At 40.1% G+C, this 14,426-nt stretch overlaps 1 protein-coding gene across 1 annotated transcript in view; it reads right to left on the bottom strand.

Moving 5' to 3' along the window:
- pdzd2 (PDZ domain containing 2) overlaps positions 1 to 14,426 on the bottom strand; it is a 58,326-nt gene that overhangs the window by 33,029 nt on the left and 10,871 nt on the right. Inside the window, exons 2-6 of the mRNA XM_072388601.1 lie at positions 6,981 to 7,335; positions 5,692 to 6,161; positions 2,090 to 2,531; positions 1,735 to 1,880; positions 636 to 774 (exon numbers count right to left, since the gene is read on the bottom strand). Coding sequence (XP_072244702.1) covers positions 636 to 774; positions 1,735 to 1,880; positions 2,090 to 2,531; positions 5,692 to 6,161; positions 6,981 to 7,133 — 1,350 coding nt within the window. The 5' untranslated portion in view covers positions 7,134 to 7,335. The remainder of the gene's footprint in view (positions 1 to 635; positions 775 to 1,734; positions 1,881 to 2,089; positions 2,532 to 5,691; positions 6,162 to 6,980; positions 7,336 to 14,426) is intronic.

The following is a 14,426-nucleotide window of genomic DNA, read 5'->3' as shown; positions in this document are numbered from 1 at the left end:
GAATCAAACATCAAGCAGTGCAATGATGCTTATCGTGTGCAAATTGGAGTACAAAGATGGAGAAATATCAAATGAGGAGTCACGACAATTCCCACTTCAAATTAAACATTCCAGTGGTACGTTGTGTCCATCTTTATGCACTGATTTTCACGGCCGCATATGAACATTCAAAAGTTAAGAATTATTATTCCATTTACAGTCCTGCGGATATGGAGTACCTCAGCTGTGACGATCAGCTTGCTTTCATTCAAGCTGATTCAATGACTGAACCTGTACTCAGTTTTTTTTTTTTTTTATGGTTAAGCTTGGGTTAAGTGAATGCATCGTGTGAGCTAGACTAGTTGTTCTTTTAGTGAAACAAGATGTGTGTGTTCTCGTACTTCAGTATTTGACTGGGAGCCCACTATACCTCTATGGTTTAATGGGTTTAATGGGAACCAAATGGTGGGTCCCACATATTTAAGGAAACTTGGATTTATGGTCAGTTTGAATTATGTTAAAGTTATGTTTAAGGTTAGAGTTAAGGGGTGAGGCATTCAGCTATAAGGTACGGTAAAGGGCGGGGGAATGCATTATTGCAATAACATATCACCATGAAGATAGAAAGATGTGTGCGTGCATGTGTGTGTATATACATTTACTGTGGTGGACACCACCAGCTGGACCAGACCAGTAGTGGAGCGGAGGATATCTACAGCCTCCTGATGTGTGAGACCCACCAGAGACTGACCATTAATCATCAGTAACTCATCACCAGCATGAAGACGTCCATCCCTGTAACACATACAACCATGCACATCAGGAAAAAAAACTTATCATACTGACCCAGAAAAAAATATTCTGAGTAATGCTTTAACAATTCAGATACCTGAACTATCTGAACATTTTTGCATCTCTGAGTTTTTGTGATTTGGTTTTACTCTGACTTTTGTTTCTTAGTTTCCCTATGTTATTTCCTGTTTTATTTTGATATATCCTGATCTTTAGTTCACTTCTGCAAGTTTTACAGCTGCCTTGTCACATCTAATTAACAAGGACATTGGTCCTTGTTTCTTATAGTCTTCTGTTTGAGGTTTTTTAATCCTCCCTCGGCAGTGCCTTCATTTAGTTAATTAAACCATTGTTCATCATCACCTGCCTTACCTGCTTGTATGGTAGTCCTGCATTTGTGTCCTTTATCTCCTTCTTCTCATTATGAACCGTGACAGAATGATCTGACCCAGACAGAAGCCAGGGGACTATTCTGTCCACAGCCACCAGACCTATCCATAGCTACAGTCAAAGGCTGACACTAGGAGAAGAGATTCTTTTTGAGTATTTCTGCTAGGTGGCGGCTCATCAGATCTTCTGCCTACAGTGCTTTACCCTTCAGCGCTCCAATCTTCGCTGCCTGCATTCCAGCCCTAGGCTATGCCGCCTTGTTGGCCCTTTAACCAGGTTCTGGACCTGTTTTTGCCGTTTCTTTTTTCTGTTTGGTCATTTTCCTGTTGTTATTCTGTCAGTCTGTGTTCAGTCCTTGTTTCTTGCAGTTTTATGATCCTGTATCAGCAGCACCTTTGTTTGGTTTTATTAAACCATCATTCATCTACCACCTGTCGCGCCTGCTTGTATGGTAGTCCTGCATTTTTATCCTCTTTCTACATCCTCACACTATGAACCATAACACACACACACACACACACACACACACACAAAAATGTGAACCGTACTGAAGCTAACTGGAATGAAACGTACCTGTGAATGGCCCCTCCCTCTTCTATATGAGCTATAATGATGCCATGAGGAGAGCGCTTGGAGCCACGTCCCCCTGTTATGTGTATGCCGAGACCCTCCTGACTCTTTACCATATGCATCTTCCATATGTGGCTACCCTCTCTGGGCTAAGAAAAAGAGCACAAACAAAAAAAAAAAAAATCAGGAAATATATGACACAGGATTGTTTGGCATATGTCACAACAGTATATATTTATTTACTGAAGTAGGCTGGTTTATTCTTTTGTCTTAACAATTAAAGCACAAGTGAGATTGTGAGTAACATAAATCCTTTTTAAATTAAATTCCCACCCTGTATGTCAGTAATGTGTCTTACTTGGCTTGATGGCTCACTGATGTAAGAATTCATTTTGCATTCTAACGGCTGACTGGACCCTCTTGCAGGTAATGTAGCAGCAACTCCCCTGTGCACATGAACAGTTCTTTCCTGAGGAAAAGAGTCTGAGCTTTTCTCTATAAGAACGCAACTATAGTTATTGTAACAACTCTTGACTTCTAAGTCAGTCCTGTCTTGATTAAATGATGATCGTGATATGACACCAAACTTGCGGGTGCGTTTGCAGATTGCAGAGCTGTTGGCAGCCTCAGAGGCAGCTCTTCCCTGCTGCTGGTCCTGTTTGTCCTCACAGTTGTCACTGCTGACAGGAATATTGAGACCTTCACTAACATCACAAGGAGGGAGGGGAGCCTTTCGCTTGACTCTCCGCAACAGGATCAGATAGATGCTTCCTCTGTTCCAGCACTGGTTAGCCAGGTAACTGTAAAAGAGTAACGTCTTGTCATTACATGGAGTACATTTCAGTGAAAAATATAATTCTTATTTCAGCTCTGTATTTTATTTAATAACTAAACTGGAATAAGAAATTGGATGACATGGATTTAGGAATTTGAAACTAAACACTTGTTGGGCTGGTGGCTTTCTCTTTACTGTTCACTGAAAACAACTTTTAGAGTGTTGTTTGTTTTGCTAAACTAACTAGAAAACAAGAGTAAATACGTGGGAATATTTGCACTATTTGCTGTTTTGTCTCAGAATAAATTCTACTTTGCATTTCTCTTTACAGTTTTTAGACAAACAAAGTAACATCCTTACTTAGGGTGATAAAACAAAGAATAAAATCCCACAGTACACAGTGAGGAGTCCCTCACAAAGGAGCAGTCGGTCCTAAATTTGTGACTGCTTTTCCTGTTCTTCCTTATGCAATTGATTGTGTTTTTGTTTAAACTTTGTCAGCCCATCTACGTTCCTGCATCCTGTCATGTGTTCTCACAGTATTCCTACATTGATTAATCTGAGTGATTTCTCCTTTCTTACCTTTCACACATTTGGACAGATTTGCCAACAGTTTGCTCCCAGGTAAATCCTGTTTGTGGATTTACCAAAGAGGTTCAGTGAGTAAGTTAGTGTGCCAATTTTTCCCACCTCTTAAAACGTCATTTGGCTCCTATTTAATGACACCCGGCATATATTAAATACTTTTACAGGCACCACTAGGTGTTAGAAAAGTGTAACACTACCAATGATGCATTTTATGTATTAGGTAGTGTGATGGTAAAATTTATGTCTCAGGACTGACAGACTCTCCAATCCACATTAACCATTTGTATCACCCAGACACGCTAATTGTTTTAAAATATTTACCTCTTAATTAACACTCAGACAAGATAATTGTTTTAACCTCCTGTTTCTTAATTACCATCAAGACTGCATCCTACCCCCCTGGAGGTGTGGTTACACACCTAAAGAACAAAGCCCCCTCCTCGGGTATAAATGCTCTGTATTCCTTGTCTGTATCTTTTCATACCATTCCCGCTGAATGGTGTGGACTGATCTTTTTCCTTGCAACGAAGAATAAAAACTTAGCCGGCCGGCAGAAAAAGTAAGTTTCTCTATTCCATTGCTCATCAGAGGTATTAGGAAGGAAGCGATTGAAAACTTCCATAACAGTAGTTGAAATCTGAGGTAACATCTTCTGTTTAAGGATTTTTCCTCAGACATGACCAACCTAGCACTTACAATGCAGTATCGTCACTCCACTCCAAGCGGTTTCACAACCATTCACATATTGCATCTTGTGACTAAAACTTGTTAATCAAGCACAGTAACAATGGCCTAAATGACTCACAGGAAGGGAAGGTGGATCAGCAACACACTGTTTAATAAACACCAGGTGTTACATTACATTTCTAATTCCAGATGGGGCTTATTTAATATCTAGTGCCACTAGATGCTCTTTTTAACAGATGACCACACCAGATGGCATCTGAATAGCGGGTAAAGTTTGTGAATTATAACCCTCTTGACTTTATATAAGGTAAGATAGTTTTTCAGTTGTTACTTTTGTCTTGTTATATAAAGCACTAAAAAGCATAAAATGAACATTCTGTCATGTTTATTTTAACGCTTCCAGTGGGAGTGATGGCCCAGCAGTTTGGGAGAATAGAACAAACTTAAATGCAGATTTATAAAGAATGATCAAAACCCATGAGTTAGTACAAGCTACGATACATTGCAACGTAAAAAGTAGCACTCAGAAATATTAATATATTAATGCAGCTCAGCAGAGCTCATTTGTTTGAATGAGTTAACATGCTGAGTGGACAGAAATAGAACAAATTTAACTTTAATTCCATCTTGAGGTCTCCAAAACCCTCCATGTCTCAATTGTTGGTTGTTACAGGACTTATCATTTATCTGACCTGAATTTTAAATACAATGGGCCTCATGCAAGAAAATTTTAGTACATTTATTCTAAACTTCTCTCACTTTTTTTGTAAGGTCTCGTACGAACACGCCATGTCAGATTCAACAAATGCTCTTAACTTCGAAAAAGTGTGTAAACGACATGTGTAATTGATGAATGCCACCTGTGCATATTTAAGTTCACGTGCACGAATATAGTAAATTTGCATACTCCAGGCCCAAAATAATGCCATATAAGGCTACGCTTCCTCTCTCTGTGCCAGGAACTGTTGAGTGTTGAGTCGTGAGAATGGCATCAAGGCGCAAAAAGAAGAGGTTTATGGGCCTCTTTGATTAAAGTTCTGCTTTCAGAGATCCAAAAAGGAAAATCTGTCATTTTTAGCAGTGTCAGCGGTGGAATTGCAGGACCTACTAAAGCAAAGAAAGCAATTACGAGTGCTGTTAATTCCGTGTAATTCGTAAACTGAGAAAAAAACGTCTCGCTATGGGCAGGTGCTTGATGGCTGCAACTAAAGTCGTGCAATCAGTTGCCTCATCATGATGGCACTTTGATGGGGCGGTCCATGAGGGGTCTTCTGGCACAACACCTTCTGGTCTGCCTGGGCTGGTTCAGGTAGTGGGAGACCCTTGTTCATGGCAATATTGTGCAAAATGCAGCATGCCTTCTATAGAGCATGACATGATTGTTGCTTTGATTTAATAAATGACTGAATAATGCAGTGTGTGTCATGAAGGGGTGAAGGGGAGGACGCAAATAGCGGCTGATGAGCAGGTGGCAGGCAGTAATCCAAATTTAAGATTTTATTTAGAAAAAAAGAAAAAGCGCTGCAGTGGTAGAAAATGCAAAGGCTGAACAGAAACACTGAATACTGACTTATGGGAAACTAATATGGTGAAGACGAGGATATGGTACTGTACAAGGAAACTAGTTATTTATACTGAGGCAGCTAATGACAAAGAAAGGGTAGGTGGTAGTAGTTTGCAAAATGAATCCAGGTGTACAAGGTGAGCAGAAAACAAGCCTACCTCAGAATCATGAAACAGATGGAGGAAACAAATTACAGTAAATTAAACATAGATCTACTAAGAACTAAATCAAACAGACACAGAAAAACATGGGAATCAGAACAAAGAACACTGAAAACCCATAGACCCCTACAATGACTTACTGTCTTTATGTACTGTTAGGGTACTACAGAAAGCTGCAGTCTTACCTGGCTCCACTGACATCTACTCCCACCATCAGTTGCCCATTCAGTGACAGCAGTTCGTCTCTCAGCCTGATATGCCCACAGCAGGCTGCTGGACTCCTCTTCCTCACTTCTGTCACCCAGATGCATCCCACATCAATGATGGAGCCCTGGTCCCTCCTCTTCCTTGAGGCTCTCCTTTTTCTTACTTCAGGATCTCCAAATATAGGGATATTCCCAAAACTGAGGCCAAATTCAGCCCCATCCCCTTCATTTTTCCTGACAGAAACAGCATGAACCTCAACATCTAGCCCCTCACTGTAGGAGGACAGGCTGTTTGATAGTTCTGTGTCACTCTCCAGGAAGTTCAACTTAATGTACTCTCCCAACTTTTTAATAGCAGCCAGGCATAGGGGGATGTCCTCCATATGATCACTGTTAATGCTGCTGCTACTGCACATACTGTCCCTTTCACCATTCTGGTGGTCCTCATCCTAGAGGAGGAATAAGGGACATTAGCAAACAATTAATATATTCACTCAGAGTTAATCACAGACATCAAGACACATCCACAGAAAGCCTTCCTCTGACTCTTCCTAACTCTGTTAAAGCTTTCACATCAAAGTTGTGCTATGCTAACGCTAATACAATGCATCCACAAAAATTCTGATTTCTGAGAGCTTGATCACCAATTAAGCTGCCAAGATGAAAATCAAAAGAGTCTAAATGATGGGTTGTAGTCATGTTCTAATGTTTCAGATCATTTGAACACTGGGTCAGAAGTAGTTTCTTTGTTAGTTTAGATGTTGGGTTTTGAACTATGCATGTATCTCCTATCACTGGAGCTGTTGGTATAGTAGCATTCCAGTAATGTGATATTCTAAACTTTAGTCCATGAATGTTTTGTTCCAGAAACCCACTTAATCCAGAAGACAAAAATTCTCCTGTTAATTCTCACGCTAAATTCAAGGTTGCCCTGATTGGAATTCTGGAGATGACCTGTCAGTGTGTGTGTGTGCAAAGGGGAAAAAATAAATTAATATAAACTCAATTTAGGAGGAGTTCTGTGGAGCTGGATACAGTTTACTTCATATGTATAATCTAGTTATAAAAAAATTGTGAGTAAAGAGTAACAATAGTTTGGACAAATACCACACATATTCACAAAAACCTGAAAATGTATCAAGAACCTTGTAAAATAAAAAATAATGTTTTTTTTAATAAAGGTTTTTTTATAATAAAGTATAAGTGTAACTTTCTTTGCTTTGGGTTATGGATGAAGTTGAGGAAAGTTGGAGAATGGAATGAAGTACCTTGTTGCCAAAACTGTCCTGATGCAGAGTGTCATTCTGTTGAGATTTTATGGTCTGAACCCTGTGCCAGTCATCCAGCAGCATGAGGATGTTGAGGGCGTTGTCCTTAGTGATGGGCATTCTGGCATTTTGTGCTGGTTGAAGATCACTCATCAACAGCAACTCTGATGCTTCCAACCATTAGTTTTGGCACAGAACCAGGGCAGGCTGATTTCCCCAAATCCATTTGGACAGAATGGGATTGAGGTGAAACCAGAAAAATTTAGAGGAGAGATTTCCAGATGAATCCAAGTCGAGAGACTCAAATTATGGGCACATTATGTCTGCTGTGGTGTCTGCAGCATCAGGCTATCACCTAAAGAAAACATGATAACATGATACTGTGTAGTAGGGTATAAAAATGTACACACAAACAAATAAAATTGGATCTTTAATGGTTCTGTTATCTTGCCGATCATGCCTCTTTTATTTGATTAGAATTAACCAGTTTTGAGATTAAGTAATAATATGTATTCAGAGTTGTTCAAATTACATCAGGAAAATCAGATTTATTCTTCAAGTCCATTAAGTCCAAAAAACAGCTCAAAACATCCTCATGATGAAAAATAAATTCGGACAACATCATCCCTTGCCCAGACGCGGGTCACCGGGGCCTCCCCCTGGAGCCAGGCCTGGGGGTGGGGCCTGGCAGGGAGTGTCTGTCAGGCACAGCCCGAAAATACAACGTGGGTCCCCCTTCCGACGGGCTCACCTCCAGTGAGAGGGGCCAAGGGGGTCAGGTGCAATGTGAGCTGGGTAGCAGCCAAAGGCGGAGACCTTGGCCGTCTGATCCTAGGCTACTGAAGCTGGCTCTTGGGATGTGGAGAAGCGGCAGATAATGGATGGATGGTCCATTAAGTTTTAATTTTATTTGATTCAATATTAAATTCAGAAATCATATTTAAGATGCGAGATATGGACTCCACATAAGGCAGCAGTCTATCCAAGACAATGTTTTACTGTGTACAACAAATCATCTTCATACACATATATTGGCAAGAACGAAGAGACGGTTCAAAGAATGGATACGCTTCACAAAAAAAGGCAATAAAAGCGCTAGTTGTTGTGTCTCCAAGAAGATTATTTCAAATAAGAGTGATAAGACCAGCAACATTCTGAAAAATTTTTCTGTGAAATATCAGATTTACCATGGTGCCATGGTGTTTTCTGTATTTCTGATATTCTTTCCCAAGTGAACAGATCATCTGTAACTAGCACATTTTTCTTTGGCTGAGCTAAATACATGATTCTCTAATTTGCTTGAAGTAATAGTTGACACAAGGAGTGGTGTGGTGGTGCTGAAGGAGGACCCGGATGCAGATATAAACTGAAAAAAAAACGGATTTGTTCCAAAGAGCTGTAACAAAAAGAGCGGCTTAGCTGGAATTCAAAAATCCTAAACTGTGACTATGAAAAAACTGGAAAAACAAAACCTAACGGCTACCTAAATTTTACTCCAGTAGAACTTGACTCTCTTGTTGACAGCACTAAAGCTTCAATGCGTACAACACTGGACAATGTTGCCCCTCTGAAAAGGAAGGTAATCAGTCAGAAGAGGTTGGCTCTTTGGTATAATTCACAGCTGTGTGCTTTAAAGACTGCAAGAAAGCTGGAGAGACAGTGGCGTTCCTCTAATTTAGAAGAGTCTCAATTAGTCTGGAAAGATAGTTTAATAACGTATAAGAAAGCACTTTGTAACGCTAGAACTGCTTATTATTCATTATTGATAGAAGAGAATAAGAATAATCCCAGGTTTCTTTTCAGCACTGTCGCCAGGCTGACAAAGAGTCTGAGCTCTGTTGAGCCATGTATTCCTTTAACTCTCAGCAGTGATGATTTTACGAGATTCTTTATCAATAAAATTGTTTCTATCAGAGAGAAGATTAATGGAATCCTTCCCACTATCATCACTAATGTATCATCAAGTGCAGCAGCTTTAGAAGTATCTTTAGAACCTGATTTGTATTTAGACAGCTTCTGCCCAGTTGATCTCTCTGAGCTAACAACAGCAATTGTCTCTTCTAAACCATCAACTTGTATTTCAGACCCAATCCCAACCAGACTGTTCAAGGAGGTTTTCCCCTTAATTGACACTTCCATATTGGATTTGATCAATCGGTCTTTGTTGATAGGATATGTACCTCAGACTTTTAAGGTTGCTGTAATTAAACCTTTACTTAAAAAACCTACTCTTGATTCAGAAGTGTTGGCTAATTATCGACCTATATCCAATCTCCCTTTTTTGTCTAAAGTTCTTGAAAAAATAGTTGCAGCTCAACTTTGTGGTCATTTACATCGAAATAATCTGTTTGGAGAGTTTAAGTCAGGATTCAGAGTGCATCATAGCACAGAAAAAGCACTGGTGAAAGTTACCAATGATCTCCTGTTAGCTTCTGATAGCGGACTTGTTTCTGTGCTTGTCCCATTGGATCTCAGTGCTGCATTTGATACGATCGATCACAGCATTCTGTTACAGAGACTTGAACATGTTATTGGGATTAAAGGAACTGCATTAGACTGGTTTGTCATATTTATCTGATAGATTCCAGCTTGTAAATGAAGAATCTTACTGACACACCAGAATAAGTCATGGAGTTCATCAGGGTTCTGTGCTTGGACCAATTCACTTTACTTAATACATGCTTCCATTAGGTAACATTATTAGACAGCTATGATGATCATACATTTCCATTTCTATGCTGATGATACTCAGCTGTACTTATCTATGAAACCAGATGAAACCAAAAGGTTGGTCAGACTACAAGCCTGTATTAAAGACACAAAGACCTGGATGACTCAGAACTGTCTGCTTCTAAATTCAGACAAAACTGAGAAATTATCTAGATATATAGTTACTCTAGATGGTATTTCCTTGGCTTCTAGTTCTACAATGAGGAACCTTGGAGTCGTTTTTGACCAGAATTTATCATTTGACACACATATAAAACAGGTTTCTAGGACTGCCTTCTTTCACCTTCGTAATATTGTTAAAATCAGGAACATCCTGTCTCAGGGTGATGCTGCTCCATGCATTTCTTACTTCAAGATTGGACTACTGTAATTCTTTATTATTGGGCTGTCCCACATATTCTCTGAAAAGCCCCCAGCTGATCCAAAATGCTGCAGCCAGAGTTCTGATGAGAACTAACAGGAGAGATCATGTTTCTCCAGTTTTAGCTTCTCTTCATTGGCTCCCTGTTAAATTCAAATTAGAATTTAAGGTTCTTCTCCTCACATATAAAGCTCTTAATGACCGAGCTCCATCATATCTTAAAGATCTCATTGTAAGATATTTTCCTAACAGAGCACTTCGCTCCCAAACTGCAGGTTTACTTGTTGTTCCCAGAGTTTCTAAAAGTAGAATGGGAGGTACAGCCTTCAGTTATCAGGCCCCTCTCTTGTGGAATAAGCTGCCAATAAATGTCCGGGAAGCAGACACCCCAACTACTTTTAAGATTAGGCTTAAAACTTTCCTTTTTGATAAAGCTTATAGTTAGGGACGGCTCAGGTGATATTGAAACATCCCATAGTGTAACGGGTGGTGTATGGACCCAATTGCAGTACAAAGGAGTCAGAAGACAGTGGTAAAATGTTCAAGGCTTTACTGAGACTCTGGCAGACAGACAAACGGTTTAGAAACCGGCAAACAGGAATCAGGAAAGGAGAGGCAAAGTTCGTGGTCAGGGACAGAAGGCTGGGTCGAATTACCAGGAGGCAGACAGAGCAGGGAATCAGGGACAGACGAGGTCGGTACCGGTAAAGCTGGCAGGAGAACGCTGGAAAGACATGCATGGCAAAGAACAATCTGGCAAAGGATAGAGTGTGGAGCTGGTGACTATATGCTGGGCTGATTGCATGTGATGAGAGGCAGCTGTGTGCACAGGGGAGTGGAGTGAACTGATGATTGGATGACTAAACTGTGACACATAGTTAAGGTGTTATAGGCTTAGACTGCTGGGGGTCCTCATCTGTCACACCTTTCCTCACTTTGCTCTCTTTTCCCCCTGTTTAATTTCTCAAATGATATTATGTACATGTGACATTATTGTGGTTATTAACTTGGGTGTCCAGTTCTGGTTAGCAAAGATCTCAAATGTTAGTGTGTGACTTATATTTAAGGTGCCAGGTCAAACAAAAGGAGGCTTGTTTGCATGCAAGATATTAACTGAAGTTAACTCAACTAAAATTAAGCTTACTGTCTAAACATTGTCACAACAAAACCTTTGAAAAGGAAAGTCCATACATGGGACTTTCAGAATAGAGGATTTCCTATTCTTAGTGCCATGTGGCACTGATGCTACTGCTAATGCCAGTGTTCTGTTGTTACCATAGCCCTTGGAAACGGTTCAGTCCTTGAAGAAAAGGACGGTCCTGTTTCCAGATAAGGTCCCGTCTTTGGTGCAAACTCTTTGTGTTTGCTAGAGGAAGGATTCTGGTCACTTCTTTTGGTCTTTATGGAGTTCTCGGTCATCTCTTAGTGGATTCTCAGCCATACACTCACCATGGTCTTGTCAGCTGAGGAGGGTCCATGCAAACTTTGTATTGCTCCTGCAAGAGAGACGGCATGGGATATGGGCCACTGGCAGATGGTGCCAATCCCGAGGACTGAGAGCGAACTGAGCAGAGGTTAGCATACATTTGTTGTCCCACCTAATGGAAAGAGAGACATGGAGGGGAGGAAGGGACTGCAAAGATATTTGGCTTGACTTCTGTTCTCTGAAGTCTAGCATGGAAGAAAGATGAAGCCTGTCATCTCCCAAGGGTTTTACTGAGTGGAGCAGGGGGTGTGGAAAGAAAGCTATGGAATTTCAGAGTAAAGTCCAGTTTACTTGACAGATTCATTAATCTAGTTTGTGAGGTCCCCAACTCTGGGAAGCTGCCACTCAACACAACACTTCTGCCAATTTCATGAGCACCTGGTTGTGCTGCCACCTGTAGCGCCCCTGTCAATGCAACCTTGCACCCTGACAGGATGTGTTGAAGGTCTGCAAAAGTCTGTCGAGCTGCTCTTATCATGGTTGCCTCACAGCATGTCCATGCACCTTGCTGGCCTTGTGACACTGTCTGGACATGGTAGTCTTCATGTTCCATCCATGTGATCTTGTCCATGACCATGGACTTTACTCTGCTACCTTCGAGCTTTAGACCAGAACGGCACATGTTCACCCCTGCCCAGGCTTGCTCGGTTGTCTTGTACTTTTCCCATTATTTCTTTGTGCTGCAGTCTGCAGCCATCTGCAGATTGTTTCAGGAGATTGTGAAGTTGGATAAAATCAGATAAGCCTGCTAAAGGTCTATATAATTTGTGCCAAGAATAATTCTGATCAGTTCTATATAAGTAATATGTCTTGAAAGCAGAAGAATAGCCCACATAGTTGGTAAATTACCTTATTTTAGTTGTTTTCTGACAATATGTTTAGCATAAAAAGCTTTTCAGTCACAATGAGACATCAGTTTAAATTGGACACACACTACCTAAACTTAGTGACTTACCTGAAGACCAGATTTTTTGATGGGATTTAATGACAGGACTGTGGGTAGACTAGCTCAGATGATTTCTCACCCTAAATAATAATAATCTCTCCTCATTCATTTTACAAATAAGTTGATACATGAGTGTGTTGTTATGAAAGCAAGGAAGATACAAACATTTAAAGAAAAAACAAACAAAAAAACAAAGAAGAGCTGCTATAGGGCATAAGTATTTGAAAAATGTGTCTTTTCAGGAATGGCAACATTTGATAAAAAGGATAGTTGAGAAGCTATGTAGAGTGGTGCATCACTGAGGGTTGTTGCCTAGCCAGCAGTGACAAGTATGGAGGGGTAGAAATAAAAAAAATAGGCCTTGAAGGTTAGGCTACTGGCAATGTGAAAAGATTCTTTTGTGTTGTTTTTTTTTAGAAAAGCCCTTGTCTACATTTTGGCAGAAAAAGAGTATACCATGCCTAATATGAACATTGCACCTCTTTCCCTGTCCTACTGTGGCTCTCTCCTTTAAAGATTTAGCGCTACATGATTATGCAGCAGTTTCTGTCTGTGTTGAAACTTCTGTGGAAGATTCTAAGTTGCTTCAGATAGATTTGTCTGCTGAATGACAAAATGTAAATCAATGTAGTGAAAGAAAAGTTAATGATTCAAAATTGTGACTGAGCTAGAATTTTACAGAATATACATAGCATGTGTTGCCACTTGACATCTTTCGATGATCAAACCCTATTCTTGGAGGAGGTTGAATAATAAAAACAAATTACTGTTTAAGACATGGCTTTGGTACTCTGACAATGCATGACAATGCTGTAAATATTCTGAGATACATTCTGTCTTTTTTGTAATGTATACTATACGTTAAAGATGGCAATGGTCATCTTAGATTTGATGTTAATGTTTTGAAATAATAAAACCAACAGATAACTTCAGTGGTCAAGCTAAATAAAAAGCACTCCTGAGGAATCTGGGTTGTTCGTTCATCTACACCCTTAGAACTGAGTGCTGCCACATCTGTAACAGATGTAGACAAAAAACATAGGCTACCATAAGACCACACTTTAATGACTATGCAGAGCTTGGGCTTTAAATAAACCGTTTGGCTTTGTGGTATCATATGTGTCTACTATTCCTCTACATTCAACTCAAGGCAAAAGGCCCTGCCCTGTTCTGGCCAGAGCTGAATCATGGAGGAAAAGTGGTGTGGATTTACAAGGAAGTCCTGGAGAAGAGCTGATAGGAGAATGACTCAAAAAGTAATACCAGGAAGCAAAGTGGTCTGTTCCAATTCCCACTGAATGAGTTACTCAGAGATAATTTTTTGGGAATTAGCATGTTCAGTCCTATAATGTAACCACAGATTATCTACATAAATCTTAAATTAGGAATCACTGAGAATACGAGTAAGATCATTAGCTGGTTTTCTAATGCGTTATCTTACCACATACCATATAATGCTTAGTAAAGACAAAAAGTAAACTGAAGTATCACTTCTAATACGGCATGTTCCGGCCACTAATTAACTTCTTAGCAAACTTTGATCATTCTTAGGGAATCAAGCAACATATTTTTTTTTAACAAAAGGTTCATGTGAAAGAAATAATTCAACTTTGAAAACTAAAGGATCTGCCTCCCAGTCTAGTCCCAGAAAATCTAGGAACAAGTAGAGCAGCATACCAAGAGCAAAGTGGTCGTGTGCGGAGATAGGAAACATTAAGATCTTTCAGATAAGTAGGAAATTGTCAATTAAGGGCTTTGTATGCAGCAAGAAATAGAGGACAAAACTGGAGGGATATGATCTCTCCTGACAGTACCAGTCAATGCTCTGGCGGAGTTATGGATCAACTGAATGATCTTCGGGGAATTACTGGGACACACAGCTCAGATGGTACTGCAGTAGCCCAGCCTATATGTGACAAATGC

The sequence above is a fragment of the Leuresthes tenuis genome, unplaced genomic scaffold (assembly GCF_036924035.1).
Source record: "Leuresthes tenuis unplaced genomic scaffold, fLeuTen1.0.hap1 SCAF_6, whole genome shotgun sequence".
NCBI classification, from domain to species: Eukaryota; Metazoa; Chordata; class Actinopteri; order Atheriniformes; family Atherinopsidae; genus Leuresthes; species Leuresthes tenuis.
This window is presented reverse-complemented; position numbering and strand designations above follow the sequence as displayed.